The 23823-nt window shown below is 58.3% G+C and overlaps 2 protein-coding genes across 8 annotated transcripts in view; one reads left to right on the top strand and one right to left on the bottom strand.

Moving 5' to 3' along the window:
* Positions 1 to 4097, top strand: part of TSPAN18 (tetraspanin 18) — a 161520-nt gene extending 157423 nt beyond the window's left edge. For both annotated transcript variants that reach the window (XM_090267569.1, XM_090267568.1), the window contains 2 exons: positions 815 to 898; positions 2668 to 4097. In XM_090267569.1, the coding sequence (XP_090123695.1) occupies positions 815 to 898; positions 2668 to 2715 (132 nt within the window). In that variant the 3' untranslated portion in view covers positions 2716 to 4097. The remainder of the gene's footprint in view (positions 1 to 814; positions 899 to 2667) is intronic.
* Positions 4098 to 7315: 3218 nt separating this feature from the next.
* TP53I11 (tumor protein p53 inducible protein 11) lies at positions 7316 to 22367 on the bottom strand. Of its 6 annotated transcripts, XM_090262357.1 has the most exons (9): positions 22141 to 22366; positions 20705 to 20825; positions 11930 to 12009; positions 10967 to 11126; positions 10375 to 10433; positions 10111 to 10159; positions 9610 to 9706; positions 8093 to 8194; positions 7316 to 7713 (listed from the first exon to the last, which is right to left on the bottom strand). In XM_090262357.1, the coding sequence occupies exons 4-9, from the start codon at positions 11093 to 11095 to the stop codon at positions 7580 to 7582; spliced, it is 570 nt and encodes a 189-aa protein (XP_090118483.1). In that variant the 5' UTR covers positions 11096 to 11126; positions 11930 to 12009; positions 20705 to 20825; positions 22141 to 22366; the 3' UTR covers positions 7316 to 7579. The 6 variants fall into 6 exon arrangements, with proteins under 6 accessions (XP_090118483.1, XP_090118475.1, XP_090118466.1 ...); XM_090262349.1 differs by lacking the exon at positions 20705 to 20825 and having other exon boundaries at positions 11926 to 12009; positions 22141 to 22367; XM_090262340.1 differs by lacking the exon at positions 20705 to 20825 and having other exon boundaries at positions 10967 to 11144; positions 22141 to 22367.
* Between the last annotated feature and the right edge of the window lie 1456 nt (positions 22368 to 23823).

The following is a 23823-nucleotide window of genomic DNA, read 5'->3' as shown; positions in this document are numbered from 1 at the left end:
CCCTGGGGCGGGAGAAGGCCAGTGGGGCTGGAGTGCAGTGACTAGGACAAGACTAGCTCAAGGCGAGGGCATCAGCAGGTTCATGGTGAGGATGCTGGGAGAGCAATGGAAACCCCAACCCTGTTCTGCCTGGGGGATGGGGGGACTTGGCCATGATGGTGTTCTGGCTGTTCAGTGGCCAGGGGTCCGAAGTAGGCCTGAGTGGACAGGAGGAAGTTTTACGCTAAGCTCCAGCAAAGTTCCTGAAAGGGTGGACACTCCCAAAGTGTTGGTGGCATCATCCCAGCCATTCCCCCTGCCCTCCCTGCTCCCCCTGGGGGTCTCAGTATCTCAGGCCTCCATGGGCCAGCCTAGTCAGCTTGGTTCAGTCTAAGGACCCAAAGGGTCTCGGGTGCCAGAGCCAGACAGATGAGTAATTAAGGCCCTGGGCGCACCGCCCTCAGCAGAGACGGGGCACACACGTGTCTTCTCTCTACTGGGTGAGGCATATCAAAGTCAACTTCATGCTCAGGAAGGATCTACTGCTTTTCCTGTCCCTTGTGGGTGTGGGTATGGAAAGAGACCTGGAAACCTAGGGGCCGAAGCCCCCCACACAACTCTCTGCTCGTCCTGGCTGGTGGATGTGCTTCGAGGGCCACAGAGAGGGAGACAGGCCTGCAGGGACTGAAGCCTTGCTCCATGCCAACAATGCTGCCTGAGCTTTGGGGCCACAGGCCAGTTCCCCTGCTTCACACCCTGGTCCTGATGCTGGTCCCCGACCCCTGATGCCAGGCCATCCCTTGGCCCGTGGCTTCACCTCTGGTCCTTCCCGCAGGGCTGTTACACCGTGATCCTCAACGCCTTCGAAACCTACGTCTACCTTGCCGGAGCCCTCGCCATAGGGGCGCTGGCCATCGAGGTGAGTGAAGACCCCCCGCCTGTGGCTCCCAGAAGCAGGGCCCACATGGGGCCCGGGGCACACTCCCCATGGCCTGCAATCCCCAGACCACCTCCGTCCCCACGTCCTTAACTGAGGTCCCATGGGTCCCCCACTGCGGACACTCTGGGGTGGTAAGACCAGCCAAGTCTGTCTGCTGCCCGAGAGTCATTGCACCCTGCACGTGTCTGAGCAAGTCTCTGGGCAGTGGGGATAGGTGGGTCCTGAAAGCCCCCCCCCCTCCACCTCCACTCCTCTCCCACCCCCACCCCGCCTTGTACTCCAACCCCACCCGAGGTCTGCAGTGAACTCTTGAACAAAGGATCAAAACAGCTGACTTGAGGGCAGGCTGCTGTCTGTGCTTCTAGCTCAGGCCCTTTCTCTTCGATGTGTTCAGGGCTCCTGCGGCCTTGTTAACCTCACATGGCCTTTCGTAGCCCCTTTTACCTGAAGGTCCCAGCACCCCCACAGGGAAGGCAGCTGCAGACCCTCGCAGACGCCAAAAGGGGGTGCTTTAGCCAAAGGGTGTAGCTGCCCCTCTCTTTGTCCCCTCTCCTCATCTCAATCCCGCTGCTCAGGGAGGTTAGAGGGGCAGCGGTGCCCCCACCCACCCATCTCCAGGACTTCTGGGAAGTGACCCTGGGCAGCCTCCCACCTGGCACCATAGCCATTGTGGCCTTGCTCAGCTCCTTACTGTGCCCTACAGCCCCGCATAGAGCAGCTTGTTGGGGTTGGGGGAGAGGGAAGGGTCATTTATTCATTCAGTCAGTCCTTCAGCTACTCAGCAAGCATAGACTGAGCCCCTACTATGTGTCAGCACTGTTCAAGGTGAACCAGTCCTCTCAGGGGAAGAAGAAACATACATCTGCACCGGGCTGGGGAAATTGCAGGCATGTGTCTGGGGCAGGAAGAATGCAGGCCTTTGGAGTCCCGCTCTCTGGCCCCCGTGGGAGGCAGAAACCTGGTCCTGACGGGGACCTTTACTATGGTCCCCAGCCACTGTCCCTCCTGGAGAGCTGTCCATGAGCCTGTGGTCCAGGGACTGTTCCTTGTGTTACTTGTAAGAAGAGCTCTGGTCATGGGGGCGTCTGCCATTCTGGTCAGAGGGACATCGCCGAGTCAGTCTGTGCCTGCCCCACCGCCCAGGGCCCTTCGTGCTGGTGCTCCCGCTCTGGGAAGGGCTCTGTCTTCCTTACCTGTTACTAACAGTCCTGGGGACTTTTCACTAAGCATCTACTACATAACAGGCACCATTACATTGGTAGATGATCGCCTTATATTTCAATCTGATGACCTTCCTGTGAACTAAAAGGGGGAGAGTGTGGGTCAGGAAGCCTGGACTCAAACCCCAGCTCCCCCACGCGTAGCTGTGTGACCTTAGGCAGGTCACATGTCCTCTCTATTCCTCACTTCCTGGTCTGACGTTTCACTGTGCCTGGCATGCGGTGAGCTCTGGAGACACACTCAGGCCCAGAGAAGGGAAGTGTTCGGCCCAAGGTCGCCACTGGCAAGTAAGAAAGCTGGATTTGAACTCAGGTCTCCGGGTTTCCAAAGCTCCCTTCTCTCCCTGGCTGCAAGGCATGAGGGGGACCAAGCTGGGGAGTATCAGGAGCCCCTACAGCAGGAATGTGCTGAGAGTGCTGGGCCGGCCGCCTTCCTGCCGCAGGGCAGATAGCCCCTTCCCCTCCGGGTGGCGGCTGGTAAGGGGGCTGTGGGCCCAGCCTTACCACCAACTCCTACTTTCTGTGCAGCTTCTCGTCATGATCTTCGCCATGTGTCTCTTCCGGGGCATCCAGTAGAGGCCACGGCCTGAAGCCTGAAGACTCAACCCACCCACCAACTGCCCAGCACCCAATGCCCTCCCCTCCCACACAGCCCTCTCCCCTTGGTCCCAAGGGAGGAGGTGAGGCCACCATAAGTGGCCAGGAGAAGGGGCAGAGGAAAATAGCTATTTTTTTAACAAAAATATGGACTGATGTACCCCACCTGGATTTTGGGGGTGGGCATGGGCTCTCTGCACCTGGGATGCACTCTGCACTGGAGACCAAAGGAATGCCAGTCCCAGGTCCCCTCCTCTGCCCAGCCAGACTCCGGCAGCCCTGGGCCTGGGGCATCTCCTCAGCTTCAGAACCTGGTGCCAAGGAAGTATTTTAGGCAACAAAGAGGCAAAAGCAAATCTCCAAGGCCCCCAGGAGCCTCAGTCACCACATCCTTGAAAATTCAGCACCCACCCGCAGTCCCTGGTCCCCTGGTCGATGGAGTTGTCCCTGCTCCTGCTCAGGACGAGGGTGGGCTGCGGACACTGGACCCGAGAATGACCCAGCTGCGGGGTCCTTGCTCTCCCCAGCTGTTGGACCAAGTCACCCAGAAGGCCCAGAGTCTTACCCATGGTCACACCACACACTCATGACATTCTGAACAAGCACTGGGTTGTCTCCAGGCTGCTGGTCACTCTGTCCAGGGCTCTGTCAGTGCGGCAGATGTGTGACTCACACCCCTCCCTGGCCTGGGCATTACAGCTTCAGAAGAGACAGGGCAGGCTGGCCAGGAACAGTCTCTTCCAGTTCCATAGTTAAGAAAACTCCGGACTGTCCTCCCTGCCCTCCCTCCCACCTCCCCTCACTTCTAAGCCCCCAGGAACACATGTACACACACCAGAGCCCCTTTTCCACGCTACCCACCTCTCCTTGTGAGCCCATCCCCTTCCCTGCTCTTCATCAACTGTGGCTCCCAGGGCTAGAAGGAGCCCTCCAAGATCATCTGGTTCTCTCCCCACCCAGAGCCGTGGCCTGGATATCGTCTGTAAGATCCCTGCCAAGTTATCTCCACCCTCTTGCACACCTCCAGGGACGGGGAGCTTACTACCTTCCAGGACAGCATTCTGCCTTTGGGCTGCTGACTTGAGCATCAGCTCAATACACAGAAGACACTTCTTTTTTCCTGTGGTTCCATCCAAGGCATATAGCCCTTGCTCCTTATGTGTTAAAGCCACACAGTCTCCCCTGAGCCCCGTTGTGTCCAGGCTAAAGAACTCCAGGGCATCTCATCATTTCTGCTATGACGTGGTTTCCTGTCCCTCCATTGTCCATAGCGCATTTCTGAGTGCTCCCTCCAGGCTCTCTGACACCCACACATCCTCCCCTCATCACACAGACCTCAAATTATAGACCAGTGTTGGCACGTGGATTGCAAGTTGCCTCAACCCTAATCAGTCAGGAGTGGCTGGTGGAGGCTGCACAGAGGATCCGAGGTTTGGTCTTGATCAGTGCTGTCTGCCACGGGGGGGGGGGGGGGGGGGGCAGTGGTGCCTGTCCTCCTCCGCTGTCCCTCATCAGGGTTTGGGGCAAGGCCCTGTGCCAGCTTCCAGCCTCCCCTCCTGCTTTCCAGCTACTGGGGCAGAGCTGTGGCCTAGCGCCCGGTGTCCCCTGCTCTGCCACCCACCCACTCCTGAGGTACAGCCAGAGCTCTATGCCTGCTGTCAAGATTTGGTTAGACCTTGTTTCTCTACCTTTCCCCCTCCCATCCTCCCTCTGTCCCCACCAACTGGGCCTTTCCAAATCCCCCCTTAACAGCCTGCCCTGGCGATTCCATGATGCCCCTGCTCCCTAGAAATGGCATCTCGGGATCCAAGGGGCCCTGCAGCTGGTAACCCAGCCCGATCTGAGGCCTGGGGCCTGCCCTTCAAGATCCACCAGCTTCCTGGAAGAGCCAAACAATTAGTCTGAGGTTGACAAAATAAGTCATTCTGGGCAGCCGTGTGGGAGTTCAGAGGTGGCCCAGGAGGATCAGGGCCTTGGAGGTAAGAAGGGCCGACTGGGCACCATTGCACCTCCAGCCTCTTCCCCTTCACCCCTCCTGGGCCCCATAGGAGTTGGAAGTCACAGAGAACCTTTCAGGTCAATATGACCCTGCTGACCTCCCCAGCCCCCGGCCACCCTCAAGCTGGAAAGGGGACCTGCTCAGGCAGGCAGCTCTCTGCAATGCTGCCGTGGGCCGTCCTAAGGCATGGGGCACAGAAAAAGTACGTCCTCCCCTGAGACTGTTAGGCTGCAGCTCAGCTGGGCTGGTCCAGGTAGATGCACACCGCCCCCCCCCCCCATACATGATGGGTGCTGATGGCAGTTGTCAGCTGATACAGGGGAAGGGGACGGTGGGTAGGGTGCCTCTGCAGGCTGCGTGTGACCTGATGACAGGGCAAGGCCCAGGGTGGACCTCACACTGAGCTGGGTACCCGCCCTGCTCCCAAATTAGTGCCTCGGGGAGGAGGGATACATCTTGGGGGCTGGGGCCCACCCCCAGCCTCCCGTGCCCCTCTCCTATCCATGCCGAAGGGGCCCAGGCAGGATCCCCCAAACTAGCTGAGGCCCTAGCACCCCAAGAAGTCCCCTCCCCCACAGACCCTATCTTGAAAGTCTATTTTGAAAACTGTAAATGTTCTTTGCAGTAGATAGCAGAGCTAATTTATCATGTTTATTTCCTGTGAGCCCCCTTTTTTATATTATATATCAAGAGTTTTTGTAATATAAAACAAGACACCCACACTGATGGTTTTGCACTGGTTTTTGTGACCGTTTCTTACAAAAAGAAAAAGGAACGAAGAATAAATAGTGGCCATGAAGAAAAGTGGTCTTGATTTGGGGTTGGGCTGGGGCATAAGCTTGGAAAGAAGGTACTGGGCTCTGGTGGCAAAGGGCACGTAGGGGGACCGGGAAGGGTCATTCTGGGCCTTTGTGACTGTCTCCAACCCAAACCAACAGGGACTCCTCCTTAACAACCCCTCACACCCTCAGGCCATGTCTGCCTGCCAGACCCCCTCTCTCCAAGCATCACGGAATTTTGAACACACTGTGCCAGAGCGGAGACAGCGCCATCCCTGCAGGCCCTCCCTACACCCCCAAGTGGACTGGCTTGGCCAGCTCGGCCCAGCTACCAGATGCCCAACACAGCCCATGTCACCCCTTCCTTGCCTCTGGGGGGTCTACCTGCCACGCCCATCTGGTATCAGGGCAAATCATCCATCACCCGTGGGAGGACTAGCCAGACACGGGTCAGATGGAGGATGTGGCCTTGGCCTCAGGAGCACTGCCCACCAGCCACCAACACTTCCCCAACTTAGCAGTGGGCTCCCGCCTGCCCAGGACTCTCCCTGGGGACAGGCACAAACTTCAGCGGCAAGAGATGGGTGCCAGGAGAGAGCAGGCCGGCCCTTCCTTAGAGCCCAGGTCCCCCTCTGCTTGGCCACGGTCACCAGCAGGATAGCCTCAGGCCCCTGACCCACTGGGCCTCTCTCTTCAGCTGTGCTGCACACGAGACACGTGACTGCAGGGACAGCTGTGCACGGCAGCGTGAGGTTCCCAGACACGGGCCCACCTGGCAGTAGCCAGAGCTGGGCTGCCCTGGAGGCCCATCGACCTCGCCCCCCAAGACACTCTATTCCAGGACAGAGAGTGAGACTGGGGCTCGGCCGCTTCTCTCCACACCTGTCCCCAGAGCACGGGGCTGCCATGCTTGGTGGCCACACTTGTGTCCCGGAGGGAGAACACGGGGATGGAGGGAGCACTGGGGGACACCACAAAGGCCGGTGGCTCTGCAAGGGGTCCTCAGCTCCGAGGAAGCCAGGTGTCGGCCTTCTCTAGGGCATCTGTGCAGGGTGAAGGGACATGACAGGAGGTCTCCTGAAATACTTCTTTGTTCCCCTGCTGAGTTTGAAGGGCACCCAGTCCTATCCCGCCAGGCCCTGGGGCAGCCCCCGGGGAGGAGGCGAGGGTGGGTGAGGGGCTCAGCCAGGCCAGCAGCAGACCTGCAGAGCATGGCCAAGGGACAAAGCAGTGTCGCTGCCTTTCCTTCTTCCTCATCTCCAAATGCTGTCCCTTGCAGGTAGCCTCTGTCTGGGGTTACCTGTGTGTCTGTGTCAGGGTCGGCTTGTGGCTGAGGCTGCTGGTAGCCTCTGGACCCAGGCCAGTTGGGGGAAGGGGCTCCTGGGAGCCCCCAGGAGCAGGGAAGGCAGAGCAGCCTGGAGCGAAGCCCCAGCAGAGCCTGCGGGGGCCAGGACAGGGCTCTGCTCACAGGAAGGCTAGAAGGCAAGTGCCAGCTCAGAGGCTGCCACCTCTGCCTGTCAGCCTGCGGCTGGGCTCTGGGGAGGGCAGGTGCATGGGTTTGGGGGTGAAGAGAGGCCCCCACATGGAGGGAGGGCCCACAACAAGGAGTAAGGACGCAAGGTCAAGTTCTTGGGTTTTCCAGGCATAGACAGAAGCCAAGTTCAGTTGCTTGGGCACTAGATGGGCTGGGGGTGAAGGGGAAGGACAAGGAGGCAGCCCACAGCCTCTCTCAGAAGAAAGAAGGGCCTCCAGGCAGAAGGGACAGGGGCCTCGCCTCAGCCCCACACCCTGTGGGGCGGGCCCTTCAGTCAGTGTCTGTCCGGGGATCCACAGGCCAAGAGGCCCAAGAAAAGGAGGCGTCACTGTGTGAGGCAAAGAGCAGGGGTGCAGAGGCCTTGTGCCTCCCCAAACCTGAAAGCCTCCATAGCATTCGGGAGTGCCCAGGAGGGAAGGAAGGAGGCCACTCCTGTCTGCCCGGGGCAGGGCAGGTCCTTCCTGCCTTCGTGAACCATCGAAGCTGAGGCCCAGGGCCGCCCTGCCCCGGGGGCCCCAGCCCAGCGGTCCGCTAGACTTTCTTGGGTTTTCGGCCAAGTTGGTAATAGTAGTAAACGCTGATGGCAACGAAAAGGAGGCGGCTGGCCAGGAGCAGCAGGGTCCCCAGGGACATGAGGCCCGTCTCGGCCAGTGTGGCGGTGACCACTGTGGGAGAAAGGCCAGGAAGGAATAGGGGTCAGCGGACGGATGCGCCAGCAGTCCTGGGGGCCTGCCCATTATCTGAGCCCACAGACACATCTGTTTGGATGCCCCCCACCTGGTAGGGACTGGGGGGGGTAGCAGGTGGGAGGCTGCAGGTGCACCTGTGCAGCCGAGGCTGTGGGAAGGCCCATGTGTGTGTTCCGAAGATACAGGTATGTGGCAGGTGTGACGCACAGGTGTGCAGGCACACAGGTAAACACAGCCACATGGGTCCCTCCCGGTTAAGACAGGTTTCCATCACTTCCCAGAAGCCCAAGTGGCAAGAGCTGCCCTGTCCACATCCCGCCTTCAGCCTCCCCTCATTGCCCACCTCAGGACTCACCCAAGAACTGGACCCCAAAGTAACAGGCTTCGGTGAGCAGAGTCCACCGAATGATGACCTTCTCAGCCGTGTAGAGCGCGTTCCACATGATCAGGGAGATGCCTGGTGGAGACAAAGAGGGGGCTGGGGGCAGGACAGCCAGACCCACCCGCCCCTTTGGGACCAAGGCAAGGGGCCTGGTCCTTGTCCTTTTGGCCCCACACAGCAAGGGAGCCAGGATCCTATTTATTGACATCTGCCCCCACACAGTTCCTCAACTAAAACTCCTCTGTCCCTCCCTGTCCCATTCCCTCTCCCGTTCCCTCCAGGTTCAACTCTGCTGTGTCAGCCAGCAAGTTCGTTCCCGTTCATGCAGAGTTCCACACACTGGACACTGGGAAAGTCGCATCCCCTCACTGAGACTCAGTCTTTTCACCTGTAAAACGGACACCTGAGCTCCAGATACCCTGCCCCTTCCAGGTTCTGTTCTGCTTCTGGGTGGATGGGAGTCTGAGTTAATGGGTTACTGGGTCCTACAATCACATTTTATTCTCAGATGGACTCCTGGAGACAGAAAACCTGAGCCCATTGAGGAATCCCACTAAGGAATTCCCCGGGGGGAGGCAGGCAGACCACATTTGCAGGGGAAGAACCCCCTTCTTACCCTCTACTGGGCCAAGCTTACCCAGTCTCTGCTGGCTCCGAACACCAGGTAGGTACTCACTTTACTTCAACAAACCTAACCCATAACCCTCGCGCTCCAGCTGTGTGGGCAAAGTGCTTGAACCCACCCCAATCTCCACCACCCCCTGCGCCAGAGGTATTGGAACCGGTCCTTGAGGGTTGAGTAGACGTGCAATCAGCACAAGGCTGGGGAAACCGCATGTGCAAAGGCACAGAGGCCTTCTGAAGTGAGGACGGGGCATCACAAGGTGTGGCTGGAAGCGGGGAGGCAGGTTTGGGAAGGCCGACTGGACCTTCCCCACAATGACCCTGAATGCCAGGTGGTAGAGCTGGGACTTTAATCCAAAGGCAATAGGGAGCCATAGAATGTTTTGGAGAAGAAGAGGAATACCATCTGTTCTAGGTTTTTAAAACTGTTATTCAGCTTCCTAACAGGCATGTGTGTGACTCAGACTAGAGAAAACAGAAGTGGTTCAAATGAGAGGCCCGAGGACGTGAGGGGTTTTGCAGACACAGTGCCGGGTTTGCCTGCTTCTCTAGGCTGTGAGGCCCTGGAGAGCAGGGCCTTGGCCTCATTCACCTCTGCACCCCAGCTCTGCAGTGGGGCACTACACCCAGCAAGTGCTCAGTAAGTGCATGTCCCGGAGGATGGCCCAGGCACAGCTCCAATCCACTGGGTGCATTCTACCTTCAGCCACAAGATGGCAGCATACGCCCAGCAGAAGCATACTGCTGGAGGGGGTTATCTGGGGCGCAGAGCCCAAGCACAGAGGAAGGCTCCCCGTGTTCCCTTCAACCCAGTTAATCTCCCAGCTGCCCATCATCTCCCCTAGAGTCCTCCCAGCAATACTCACTGAGGAGGGCACCCCCGTAGAGGCGGATGGGGGTCTTGCTGGTCACCTGGGCTCCATCAAAGACCACGTCATAGAGCTGGTCAGGGAAGGCCAGGGCCTGAGGACGGCAAGTGGGATGCTTAGAGTGAAGTGGGGAATCACTGTGAAAACCGCCTGGACATCTTCCTTCCCACCAGGAACGGGGCCAGGGTCCCTGGGGCAGCCCAGGGATAGGACTTTGAGTGCCCCCACCCCTCCATGGCAGGACAGAAGGCACTGGGGTTGCCGGGGGCAAGGAGTAAGGACCATGGCCAGGGGTCCAGGATGCTCCAGGGCAGCACAGGTGGGATGAGGGTCAGGAGCCAGGACAGGGAGGCTGCCAATGAGCCTTGACAGACGGGGCCTCAGCAGGATGGCCATGCCGGGGGCAGGGGGAAGTCGGGGAGGGAGGTGGGGGGGCTGGAGGTGGGGGAGGAAGCCCTAGCAGAGGCCCAGGGTCCCCGGGGTAGGGCAGGGGCTCACCATGATGGCAATGCCGGAGAAGAGCACAGCAGACACAAACTGCCAGACCCTGGGGAGGCAGCAATAGGAGGTCAGAGCCAGGCCACTAGCTGTCACCCCCGAGACCTCAGGGGGCCCTCCCCTCTCCAGCCAAGATGCCCAGGGATGGGTGGTCTTGGGGGAGGGAATGAGATGGGATGGAATCGGGGGCAAGACCAAGGCAGGGCCCTCCACAGCCCTGCCCCATAACCCTGCTCCCCACCAACACTCACACGGAATGCTCACCTCAGTCCCAAAGGCTCCCGAACAGCAAACTTGATTTCATTGCCCAGGACCTGGCTGATCTGTAGACACAGAGGTGTCAGAGGCAGCCAAGGTGAAGGCATGCCCAGCCCACTTGACTCCCAGACTCCTGACCTTGGCGTGCTCAGGTGCCGACCTGGGTACCACTGCTTAGCCAAATGGCCACTCAGGCTGTAAGGGTCATGCTGAGGCCACCCCCTCGCTGCATCCTGACACCAGGGCTCAGGGGTCTGCCAGACGTGGACTTGAAGACTTCAGCAAGTCACCTAACCTCTCTGAGCCTCGGTTTCCTCATCTACAAAATGGGTTGATAACTGTACCTGCATCTTCCAGGATTAGCGAGATGAAGTAATGCTTATAAAACGGTGCTACAGTAAGTGGCATACAACCAGCACCCAGCTAATTCTAACGATCTGTTTTCATTTCTGTTTTTAGTCCCCCGACATCTCCATTAAGTTTCTAGAAAACTGGGGTAAGTCCTGGGGCTCCTGCAGCTACATGGGTCATAGCGATTCTTCTCCGAAATGGTGGGCCTGACCTGCCTCCCGACACTGGCGCCAGAGGCGGAGCCCACCTTAGAGCGGTGCACCTCCCCGTCGTCATCCTCCCCGCCCACACCGAGGATCTTGCGGGTCTTCAGACGGCTCACGAGGTCCGTCTGGCTGTGCTTCTTCATGAGAGGTGGGGGCTGCTTGGCCGCCATCCTGTCCTGGAGCCTGGCCTCCTCGGAAGGGCTGCAGGGAGACACCGGCCTAAGGCCATGAGTTGTGCCCAGCTTCCAGACCTCAGAGGGTGGCCATCCCCCAGCCCAGGGTCCCATGAAACTGTCCCTCAGCCTGCCTGGTGCAGCGGGTGGATCACAGGATGAGGAACCTGAGGCCCCAGGCTCAGTACCCAGCTCCCTAACCATGAAAAAGGGACAAGTCCTGCCATTTTCTGACCTCAGGCTCCTCATCTATAAAATATGCAGAGGTGGGTGCTCCTAAGGCCCCTCCAGCTTGGCCTGCCCATCTGGTCAGGTGACCGGGCTAGATGGGTGGAGACTTACAGATGGCCCTGAAGGACGGGGCCCAGGACAAGCATTTGGACTGAGACCACACTCAGAGGTTCCCAGGGGGTGGGGGTAAGTGGGGCCTTGAGGTCAGCAGGCAAAGGAGGTGATGAAGAAAGAAGGGTGAGCCCAAGCAGGGGTTCCTGAGCTCCAGGGCCCAGGGTCTCCACTGAACTCTTGCCCAGACAATCCCTGTAGCCCCGCAAGCCCTCCCGTCCTCCCTCCCTCATGCCCTCCCTCCCTCATACCCCCAGACAACCTCCTTCAAACCTGCAAGGACTGAAAGAAGGGGAAGGGACTGGCCACAGGACCCAGCTGAGCCAGAGGAGGGAGGGCCAGAGGTGTGGACAGGGCTTTGTCCCCTTTCTGCCATCAGCACTCACCACCAGCCTCTCCCCCTACCCCATGTCTGCCCACGACTTTCTACAACCCCGCAGCCCCCAGCCACCCCCCAAGTCTACCTTGGGCCAGGTCTTAAGCACCTACTGTGTGCCAGGTACCGTGCTGGGCGATAGAGATGCAGAGATGAGCTGAATGCCCGGTCTCGCCTTCAGTCAGAACAAAACCTATGCAGAAGAGACCGGGGTATAAACCATAATGAAGCAAAGCCTTCCGGAAGCTGGCCCTGGGGTGGCAGTAGGCTCTGCTAATCATAGCCACTCTACCCTGCAGGATGGGTGCTGTTTACACCCATTTCTCAGTTGAGGAAACCAAGTTCAATGAGGTTCGACAGAGACGGGTCAAAGAACAGTAGCAGCAGTAGCGGTGCCTCCCGTTTTCCACCGTCTCATCCCCACCCATGGGCACCCTCTGGGGAGGCAGGAAAACCACTGCCGTTTACAGACAAGGCTCAGAAGTCACCCCCCACCCCACCCCCCGTCTCAGTCAGGAACCTGAGCCGGACTGACCAGACCTCCCTGACCAGGGCCTCAGACCCTGGTCCCAGGGCTGTGTGGCCTCAGGCAAGTCTTCTTCTCCAGGGCTGCCAACGGCAGAGCGCAGAAAGGTCCCCCAAGTCACCTCCAGGTTTCCAGCCCCCCACTGCCATAAAGCAAACTAAAGCACCAGGCCAGCCAACATCAGAACAGAGACTCACGCCGGGGGATGTTTGGATAATGAGGCTTTAGGCTTAGAGTCACTAGGCAGGACGCGCCCTAGCTCAAGCCTGGAAATAAGGGCAACTTCAGCGAGGGAGGCCCTGCGCTCCATCCTAAGCTCCCTGGCCCAGTCCCGCCCCTGTGGGACTCCCACAGCTGGGGGCATGGGAGGTGGCTGGTGGTGACCAGAAGGGGCCAGCCCCACTGTGGCAGCCAGTTTAACTGCTCCTCGGGGACCTAGGAGCTGTCACAACACCTCAGCCACTTGCCTCCACCTTCCTGTGCATCCAGACAGAAGCTGTAATCAGCCTGGCATCACTCCCGCTGCCAGGTGGGCCAAGAGCCTCCGCCCCATGGTATTCCATGGGACAGACACACCAGTGTCATTATCTGGCCACTTGCCGAGGAACAGCTGGTTTGATTCCAGAGTTTGATGACTGTGAACAAAGATGCATATGCAGGCCTTTGTCCAGCCGCAAGTTTTCATTTCTCTGAGGAAAACACCCAGGAGTGGGATGGTATTGAGTTACATGGTAATTCTACGCTTCACTCCAGGAGAAGGTGCCAAACGTGTTCCACAGCGGTGACCCACACGCCGTCCCCCACAACGCACAAGCGTTCCCGTTTCTCCACGTCCTCCCGAGCGCCAGGCCTGGTCAGTCTTCCAACAGGTCCCCTGGCTTTTTAATCCTCTCTCCCAGGCCAGCCGTGTTGCCTGGCTCAGTCCTCACTTCTCTGAGCCTCGGTTTTCCCCATCTGTGAAATGGAGCTATACTTCCCACCCCGTAGGGACTTAGGGGCAGAGAGGGAAGCTTGGTCAGAGCACACAGTGCAGCCCCTGCCCATTTAAATGAAGAAACCGCATTCAGTGAGGATGTGCTGTGAGCCAGGTACGGGGTGGTGGGACGGGGCCCCCGCCCTTCACTAGCTCACAGCCTGAGTGGGGAGGGGGTGCTGCTCAATCAGAGCAAGTCACTTCTCCTCTGAGCCCCAGCACTCTCATCCAGGCTGGGCTAAGGAGAAACAAAATGACAGACAGGAAGCTCTTCATGAAGTGCCAGCTCACTGCTAAAGTGACCTCACAGGGAAGAGCTTAATTGCTGAAGTCAAACCCCGAGTTTAAACCCTGGATCCACCGCTTCTCAGCTGCGTGTCCGAGGGCCAAGCCACTTCATCCCTCTGCGCCTCAGTCTCCCACCTGCAGCTGAGAAAATAAAAGCTCCTACGTGAAGGGGACGTTGTGAGAATACAAGATACAGCCGCGAAGGGCACAGGCAGTGTCTGGCTTGGAAAGAGCTCAGCTGAGATGGGCACTTAGCACTCCATCCACCCCCCACCCCCATGTTCCCATGCCACAGTGGCTCTGGGATGGAAGCGGGACAAGTCGAAAGAAGGGCCCAACCTGCATTTCCTAGTAGCTCCGCCCCATTGGGCAGAGTCCCCAGACCTCAGTCCCATGGCATAAGGTTGACTCTCAAGCCATAGCCCACAAGGCCTGGGCTGCATCAGTGACCCCAGTTGCCTTCCTCTGCCCAATGACCTCTCAATGCTCGACTCCTCTCTGCAGCACAGGCAGTAACCACACATCGAAGGCCGTGAGCTGGGCAGCACCTGCCTACGGGGCTGGGTGCAGAAAGGGGCTCCATCTGACGCTGGCATCCTTTGTAGGAGGGACCAGCTTCATCCACAGACACTGCCATCAGGTCCCTGGGCTGGTGGGACCCACTGCAGCCACTCCCAGAGCCCAGCCCTAGCACAAAGTTCACCACCAGCAAAGAAAGGGCCCTGAGGACTCCCACAGAGAGTAAAATCTTGAACTTGACCTCCAAGCCACGGATCCCTTGCACCTGCCTCTGCACAGTTAGCTGCTTGAGACTAAAAGTTCTGTCCCTCCTTCACCTGAAGGACTGGGCCCTGCCTTGGGAAGGCAGGTGGGTAGCTGCAAACACTAGACACCCATCAGCCTCTAGGCACACCCCACTCCTAAGACAAGCCCTCTACTCATAACACACCCCAGACCTGCTCTTGAACTTTCCTCCCCTTCAAGGCCACGCTATATGCTGCTTTTAGGTTTGGCCCCATTTTAACCTAAGAGAGGACAGAGAGGACGTCCCATCACTGCTCTCCCTGCACTTGGGCTGGACACTGGCTTTGGGGCAGCCAGACCTGGGTTCGAATCCGGTTCTGTTCTCTTACCAGCTGCAGGGCTTTGGGCAAGCCTCCCAGCCTCAGCTTCTGCTCCTGAGAAATGGGGGCCATGAGAAGGCCCACACTGCAGGACTGGAAGCGAGGGAGTGCAGCAGAGCCTCCAGCAAAGCGCCTGCCTGGGAGGGGCCTGGCCCATGCTCCCTCTGCTTCCCTGTCTTCATTCATTCAGCCATGCACAGTGGAAAAAGCCTGCCTGGCCAGGCTGTCACGCTCCCTTTCCCAGATCTGCATGCTGTCTGAGGGCCCCAGGGCTTCCCCGGGTGCCTTTCCCCCTTGGAGAAGAGGTGAGAAGGGCTGCCCCTCCCCCTACATGCTTGCTTGGGGTGGGGAGCTACTAAGCAAGAAGGGAAAATGTGGCATGCAGGCTCCCCCACTCAGACTTGAGTTCGTGACCCTCTGCATTCTACCTCTTGCCAGCTTCTTTGACCTCAAATCTCAAAAAAGCTGGCAAGTCTCTGTTCTTTTAATAGCTGTTCCCTCTTTCAGACAACCGCCCAGCCAGGAAGACCCTCCTTGCCCTCTGACCCCCACCCCGCCCCCATGTTTCTTGCTCGTCAAGCCTCTCTGCATGGCTGTCATCCAGCGAGTGGGTCATCCCACAACATTGCTGTCCTCCTCTGGACTCACAGGTTTCAGTGCAGGTGGCCGCTGCCACTTCCTGCCCATACTCCTAGACACATCATGGGCAGCTGGCCTCCCTGAGACTTATTGCTCTGAAGGCAGGGCTGGTATTGTGCCCATCTGAGAGTCTCCCTGCTGGGCCCTGGCACACAGTAGGCACTTTGTCAGCACCCACCCAGAACACTCAGGAACACACTCAGTTCCATATGGCAGGGCCCAAGGGGAGGCTCTGCTCCAAACACACAGGGCAGAAAGCCGAGGCCCAGAGGGGACAGGAACTGCCCCAGGCCACACATGAGCTGGTGGCAGAGGAAGGCAGGAAGGGGCTTTGCAGTCAGGCAGCGCTGGATTTGAATTTGGACCCCCGCTACCGGGCAGGTGGCCTTGGACAAGGGGTACATGGGGCACTAGACTTCAGGAGAGGTGTCAACACTCTTGGCAGAGGGCCTGGCACACAGAGTGCCCAGGACATACATGGTGGGGTTCGAGGACTGGGTGAAAATACGGGGTGAAACCTCACCCCCACTGCCTCAGAAAGCAACGGCAGCACTAGAGGGGAGTGCCAAGAGGCAGGCGTCAACAGGGCCTGGGACCATTCCTGGCACCTGAGCTCAACAAATATTTGAGACAATTAGTAGGGAGAGGGGTTGAAAGGCCCCTGCTGGCTAAGGTCTGACTCCTTGCAGCCCATCCCACCCCCACTGGCCCCTTCCTCACATGCTGTGACATCTGAGGCCAGGGAAGAACATCCCTGAAGAGCTCTCAGTGGCAGCAAGACGGAGGGGCCAGGACAGGACCGAGGCCAAGCAAACCCCTCCCCCGCCAGACTGAACCAGGCAGGAGGAGAGGGTGCGTGTCCTTAATGATTGGTAAACTTGGGCTCGAACCTCAATGCTTTATCTTAATTACGCTGTGACCTCAGGAAAGTTTCTTAGCCTCACTGAACCTCTGTTTCCTCCCCTGCAAAACCACACTACTACTTCTCAGCTTCCTGGGTCGTGACGTGGCACACTGAGAAAAGGCAGCCGCGGGCCCAGGCGCCCGACATGGGCCGAGTAAAGGACAGCAATCAGGAAGATTGCGGGGCGGTACCCAGGCCCTGCTCCAGCAGCAGAGCAGATGGGCCGGGGCATCCTTCTGCCCGTCCTACAGGACCTCTCCCAACCTCTGTAGCCTTCCCAGGAAGCCTGGTTTCCATAGAAACAGATGGACTACAGAGCTGTCCTGGTCATGGAACCTGACAGGAGAGGAAGGGGCCTGGGGCCCAGCACACCCACCAGCTTCTGAGCCACCCCATGACTCAAGGGGGAGTCACTGCTACCGAATGTCACAGCCAAGAACCACTTCCTTTTCAAACAAGACCCTCTGCTGGAAAGGCAGCATACCCGTCCCTCTCAGTCTGGTAAGGAGAGCCGCCCTCAGGGGCATCCACCCCAGGGCTGGAGGTGGGGGAAAAGTACTTCCAGACCAGGAATTCCCTGTAACCCCCACCACAACCCCATGAGATTTCCCCCATTTTACAGATGAGGAAACTAAGGCCGACTGAAATATCGCCTGGGGTAAGTGGCAGAGCTGAAATTCAAACCATGGGAACTGAGCTATACCTGGACATCCTGAGAGGAGTTAGGGTGCATGTGGGGGTGGGGGGATGGGCTGGTGAGCCTGACCCCCAAAAAGAACTAAGCTCTAAGCACTCTTCCTCATCCCCCATCCCCCCCACCCCCCCCACCCCCCCCACCCCCCGTGTCGCCAGCCTCTGCCCTCCTCCCTGGGGTCCAGCCTCCCTCCGGTTAAAGCCCTGTGACTCCAGCAGGACCTGGGAAGGGCTGCAGGGAGACCCATTGTTCTGTTATCACATTCGTGCAAAATAGCTGGAAATGGAACTGGTACAGGGCAGTACCCGGGGGTGGGAGACAGTGAGAGTGACCCAGGGCCCTGGCCAGAGAGAAAGGGAGGCAGGGGCCAGAGTCCACACCATCCACTCTGGGGTGCCTTCCTGGGGCAGCCCATCACCCCCTTGGACAAAAATGGGGTTCAAAGACCACCCCCCCCCAGCCCAGGACCCACTACCTGGTACATCAGGCAGTGAATCTTGGGGGTTAAGGGGACCTGTGCTCACTTCTTGGCTGTGCATTACTAGCTAGCCCTGTGCTTTTGGCAGATGGCCCTCTCCGTTCCTTTATTATAAATGGGGGTGACAAGGCCTGACTTAACAGGTTGTGGGTGGGTAAGAGCTAAACCAGGAAGGTACAGGACACAAGGGAGGCTGGATGGACACAGCCACATTACCGACATCATCACAGCAGCCCCTGGGTGCAGGTTTGGGGGGGAGGCCTCAGGGCCCACTGGCTAAGGGAGGAAGCCAAGGCCAAGCTGCCACGTGGCAGGGCTCCTTGCTGCATGTCCCCGGAGAGCATACTTATTCTAAATGCCAGGCCAGCCTTAGTCAGCCTTGTCTTTCCTGGAGCCGGTGAGCCAGTGTCGGGTGGGGCTGCATCATCCATCTCTGTCACATCCCACCATCACCGTGTCCAGGCTGCAGCAAAGGGCGAGGATGACAGAGTAGAACCGGCAGGGAGAGGAGGGAGCATGATGGGAATCCTGCAGTAGCAGCGAGCCCAGTTCCCACGACAAAGCTCTGTAGTCAAGAAAGGGATTCCACGCCCCATTTGCATGAACCTCCAGGAATGTAGGAGCTGGCAGCTGATGGCTGGGACTGAAGCTGGAAGGCTGGTGGGGGGGCCCTGAGTCACCAGGCTGAGAGGCAAGTCAGCTGAGGCCACCGGCAGATTCTGCCACAGGGCCAGACTCTGGGACTCAGTCTCCTCATCTGAAAAGTGGGAGTGTGGGCCCTAGGGCCCATCCTAGCTGTCACATTCCTGATTTGGCTTTCAAACCCCGCCATCCACGAGCCATACTCTAGCTGCCTGCCAGGCCCTGGCTCCAGCTGCCTGGCCCCCCACAAAGGCAGAGGGGCAGCCCAAACTTTCATCACAAACTAATATCTGCAAAGCTTCAGGGACAGAACACTGCCTGCTGAGCTGGAGAAGGGGGAGGGAGGGCAGGGCAGAGGGCCAGGAGGGGACATCCCTGGGGGCCTCAACCAGGGGTCTGAAGCTGCTGCTGTGTACAAGGATGGTGGGGGCGTCCAGCTATCCGTCACCCCTCAGAAGCCACTGAGAGGGTTTTCCTTGTCCCTGCTGTCATTCACAAAGGACAGATCACATGGAGAATTCCTGTTCTTTTCAGGCCAGGCATGGGCCAGTCTCCCCCTTGGCCCAGTGACCATGTCAGGGCCCTCGAAGGCAGCTGGTGCTTTCGGGTCCCATGGGACCACGGTCATTGAAACGGCCTGGCTTCTGGGTCACATGCAGCCAGACCTCTGTTGAGAAGGCAGCAGACACACCCTTCTCTTCCCATCCCTCCCACCTCACCCCACCCCACCCCTGTAGCAACTCAGGAACTCAGCAGGGAAGGAGGGGAGGAGAGGAGTTTTCTTGAAGGGACGCTGCACCATTTTAAGTCAACTTTTTCAGAGGTAAGGACCTTCTAGTGGGTTGGGGGAAGCAGACAGAATGGTTCCTATAACTTTCCCAGGACGCGGATGGGCCAGAACCGCAGTCCAGGACTGACGGTTGGCCCCAGGGTTTGGGGCTCTGGCCTAGTGGTTGAAAGAGGAGGTCACAACTGTAAGGCCTGTGCTCACCACTTATTAGCTGCATGGCCACGGTCCAGTGACACCACCTCTCTGAGCCTCAATTTTTCATCTGTCAAATGGGCGTAATGACGACACCTACCTCCCCCAGTGGAAAGATACACAAAAAACACCTAGGAAAGTACCTGTTTCATAGTGAATGCTCAATAATAACATCGCTGTTGTTATCTGCAGACTAGGAGACTCAATTCTTTGCTCCAGTTTCCCCCATTGACCATACCAGCTTCAGAAGAGGTACCCTCCCAGGGGCTATATTATAATTAACTACTGAGTGGGGTACTTAAAAGGGGACAGCCATGAAAAGAAATGGGAAGAGAGAGAACCAGGGTCTCTCTGGGTCAGCAGGAAGATGCTGCCTGGGTGCACTGACCACAGGTGGACAGGAACTGGCAACAGGCTGTGGAGATATGGAGCCCCCTGGGGAACTAAGCCTGGGTGGCTCCCCTCCATGTCCCTGGCCCTGGGAGGGGCACAACCAGTGCTGTGAATGAGTGGTTGAGATGCAGGGTGAAGGGAAAGTATTGTGGGCCCAGAGTCAGAACATTAGGCACCCCACCTACAGCTGCTCCCCCGCCCCCACCTCGGGACTGTATGTCCTGGAGTGACTTATATGCAGTTTCTGGGCATCCCTTCCCTCATCTATGAAATGGAGAGGTTCCAGCCTTGCGTCCCAGCTCTTCCTCCCTGCCTCACTCCACGCTAGCGGCACCCGTTCTGTACCCATCCTCCAACTCAGCAGACACATCCCAGCCCCAGGACCTTTGCACTGGCTGTTCTGTGCAGAACCTTTGCTTCCCAAAGATATCCCCACAGCTCACTCCCTCAAAGCCTTACTGCAAAAGTCACCTCCTCAAGGAGGCCTCCCTGACCACCCTACTTAAAATACCAGTCCCACCCCTGGCCTCAACACTCAACTTTACCCCCTCACCTCCCAATACATTAGACAATTTGCTTATTGATGTTTTAGGTATTTGCCTCTCCCCCTTAAGTGTCAGCTCCATGAGGACAGGAATCTTTATTTTGCTCCCAGCTGTCTTCCAGTGTGTGGCACTGTGCTCACGAAATCATTTTTGGTGCACAACTCACATTTTGTTCAATGGGTGGAAGTAAAGAAGAGTCCAGGGATTTACAAAATATAATTGCATTCCCCCTCTTACCCCCCCCCCCCAGGGGCAGACCGTTTCTCCAGCACAGGATGTGGGGGTAGCTATCATAAGATCTTGCGGGAGGGGAGGCAGCAGAGTGTGGGCTTGGTGAAGCTGGAGGGGTCCTGAGAACACCCTGCAGAGAACACCCTTGGGCAGTGGACCCCAGCTGGTGCTGACAGCCACATATGGGTGAAGGGCTTTGAGCCTGGGCTCTCTACTCCAAATTTGAAAGGACTGATTAAGCTGATAGCATGTGGTCTGCAAAGGAGAAGCCAGGATATTGGGGGTGGAGCGTACCTCAGGGACCACACTGCCCATTTTGCAGATGGGATCACAGAGGCCTGGAGAGTACGCAGTACATTATTTCCTAACAACCAACAAGAAAAGGCTTTCCTCCTCCTCGTCTGAGTGTGGGGCTTCGGATATGGTGTCAACAGTGCCCCCTCCCGTCTCTCCAACAATGGCTCCCCACCTCCAGTGTCCCTGGGATTTGAAGGCTGTCCACAGGCCACCAGGTGCTGAGGTTCAAGAGGCCGCACAGTTGGGGTGGGCATCTGTGCAGCCCTGGGGCCTTCAAATCCCGCTGGACGGCCCTGCCAGAAAAAAGTTTGAAGGAAATCAACCAGGAACTGTGGAACGGAGGAGCAGCGAGGCGGCCAGGCAGCCAGGCGACCTTGGCTTTGGAGAAACCTCGAGATTTTCGGCCTCCGCCTGGCTCCTGCCCGCCTCCCCCCACCCCCTCCCCAAGGCTCCCGCAGAGAAATCCGCACGCCAGGGCTCGCAAGGAGGCAGCGGGGGCGTGGAGAATGGAGTGAGGGGACCCCAGCGAGCGCCAGACCCTGCTGGGCGCGCCGGGGATGGGCTCCGCGTTCTGGCGGTTTCTCTACAAACCCCCAGCATGGGTGAGAATATTGTGCCAACCGCCGGAGACTCAGCCCACCCTGCGCCCAGCCAATAGCCCCACACTGCCCCCTTCCTGCAGAGCACGCGACTTACGGGAGAGTGGGGGCGTCGGTCTCCACCTGTGTTCTACCCCGCCCCCAATAACTGGGGCTTAGGCGGGGGTTCCGTTTCTGCCAGCTCACCCTCACCACCAGCCTTGAGACTGGGGTCTTTCCAGCCTTGCTCCTACCCCCTCCAATGTGTCCTTTATCTCCCAACTCCAGCCACTCACGCACTTTCTAAGACTCCAAGCAGGGAGCTCCGGCTGTTAGGCGCCCCCGGGTCCTCTGGCCCAGTGCCTCCGCCCCCGGGACCCCCGGGACCCCCCGAACCAGAAGGTCGCGCCAGACTTGTGAGCAGCGGGAACTCTGCCACCTCCTCCCGCGGCCCTGCGGGGGTGAAGAGGAAAGGACAGGGACTCGCAAGTTTTTGCCGCTCACTCCCCGGACTCAGGAACAATGGCGGGGGTAGGGATCAGGGGCACAGATGGAGGGGGAGGGGAAAGAGAACTGAGCGCCGGTACAGAGTCAGACCCAAGCGAGAGAAAAACTGCTTTTCGTTCCGTTTCTCTCTTGTTCCGAAGCAGGGAGCGCGAGCCCGGGAGGGGGAGGCCGAGAGCGAAATAAACAGCCCAAGAGGGAGAAGACGGCGGAGGGACAAAGCCGGCGAAAGGGAAACCGAGTCAGAGGGCAGGGCAGCGAGCCGAGAGCGCAAAGGAGAAAAGGAACAGAGGGGCTGGGGATGGCGCCTTCGAGAGACAGGGAAGTGATCCCTGGAGTCCCGCCTAAATCCGCTGGTGCCAAAAGGTCCTGGGGCGCCCGGCTCGCGCGCAAGGGGTCCTCACTGTCCCCAGCGGTCCCTGCGGCCGCAGGAGCACCGCTGAGCTGCGCTGCGCAGTCCCCGGCCGGCTGGCGGCGGGAGGGGAAAGTGCGAGGCTCCGAAGCGGAGGTGGGGAGCAGAACTTACGTTCCTAGCGCATGCTGGCGCCGGCTGCGCTGAGCTGGCGTGCAAGGGGACCTCGGAACCTCGGGCGCTCACATCACGTCTATCGCGCCGAACAGGGCAGGGCAGGGCCGGGCTGGACTGCGCGCGGCCGGGGTTTGCCCGAGTCTGGCGGCCCGCGCTGGTCCCTCCTCTCGGTGCCGAGCTGAAGCCAATGGCGCGCCGTCCCCTCCCACGCACCGGGCTGCCTCGCCCCCAGGGTGGCCGCCGGGGTGGGCGGGAGAGAGGGGTTGTGGGGGACTGGGCTCCAGGCTCCCCAGCTGAGGCCTTCCTGAAAACCGCCGGCGGGGGGCGCGCTCACTCCCCGAGAGAAAGCGCTTGGGGATCAAAATCGAGGGCCCCTGACGCCCAGGATGACTTTCTTGGCAAGTTCTGAAGACTCTGCCTCTTTTGTGAGACTATCAACATCCCCCAAAGTTGGCAAACCACACTGTCTTAAATACCCTTGGGTTGTTCCCTGGAGCCTAGGCCAGCACCTAAAATGGAAGGGGCTGCTTGGCTGGTAGAGACTGAAGTGTGTAGTAACACAGTTACAGTGGTCACGCCGGTCAGTGCCAGGCACCTGTGCTCAAGCACTTACAAGTATTAACTCGTTTGATTCTCACAACCAGCTATCAGGTCAGGGTGATCAATCCCATTTTACAGATGACTGTCATTAATGTTTGATTTCATTTAACCTTCTGGCTTCCTGCTTAGGCCCGCTCTTCGCTCCCCCTGCTTGATGAGACTTTGCCAAATAATATGACACCACACACATGCATCTTCATCCTCCACCTGACCTCAGCCATGCTGCTGTCACTTGCACTGTCACCGACTAAGATAGTATCTGGGGCTCCTAGACATGTGGAGGGGGGAAGGGTGCACAGTTGTCAAACTGTGGGGGCTGGAGGTGGTGAAAATGGGATTTGAGAGTCCTGGAGGCTCTCTGGGGACGTTTGAGCCTGAAGATCAGGTTCCTATAAATAACACCCCTCCTCCCAGATTCTGGACTCATTTCAACCCCCTGTGACCAGGAATGGGCTCAACCCAACTCCCAACACCCAGCACCCTCCTTCTTAGAAAGCCGCCTGCATCTCTTCATCTTGTCTTATGGTCACTACTAGGGGCAGGAGGTGGAGGGAAGAGGAAGGCAAGGTTGATAACATGCTCCATTTCACAAGACAAGTAAATGGGGCGGAGAGAGGTGAGTGGTGCTCCAGGAGTTTAGCTAGGTGGGCATTTTGACTCCAGGTCTGAGTTCCTTCAAGATTGATCAAGCAGGCTCTGGACCTAGACTGCTAGGTTCAAATCCAGGACCAGCCTTTTGGTGACTGTGTGGCGTTGGGCACACACACACACACACACACACACACACACACACACAGGTAGCAGCAGATGACACAGCTCGGAATAACACAAAGTGCTTGGGGGGCCGGTGTAGAAGGAAGAAACTTCACCACCACCACCCCAGCACCCACTTTCCCTTAAAGCGCCCATTAGAAGCTCTTGTTCTCCTTCCTACACTTTTCTAAAGCGATGCGCATCTAGTTCAGGAACATTCCTTAGGTTGCCATTCTGCCCTTAACTTTTCTGAGTTACCTCATCTTTACATTGAGCATTAAAAAGTACACCTCGCTGGGCTATTGTGTGGATTAGAACTGATATTCA

Source organism: Furipterus horrens, unplaced genomic scaffold (genome assembly GCF_987537825.1).
Source record: "Furipterus horrens unplaced genomic scaffold, mFurHor1.1.pri manual_scaffold_2, whole genome shotgun sequence".
Taxonomy (NCBI): domain Eukaryota; kingdom Metazoa; phylum Chordata; class Mammalia; order Chiroptera; family Furipteridae; genus Furipterus; species Furipterus horrens.
This window is presented reverse-complemented; position numbering and strand designations above follow the sequence as displayed.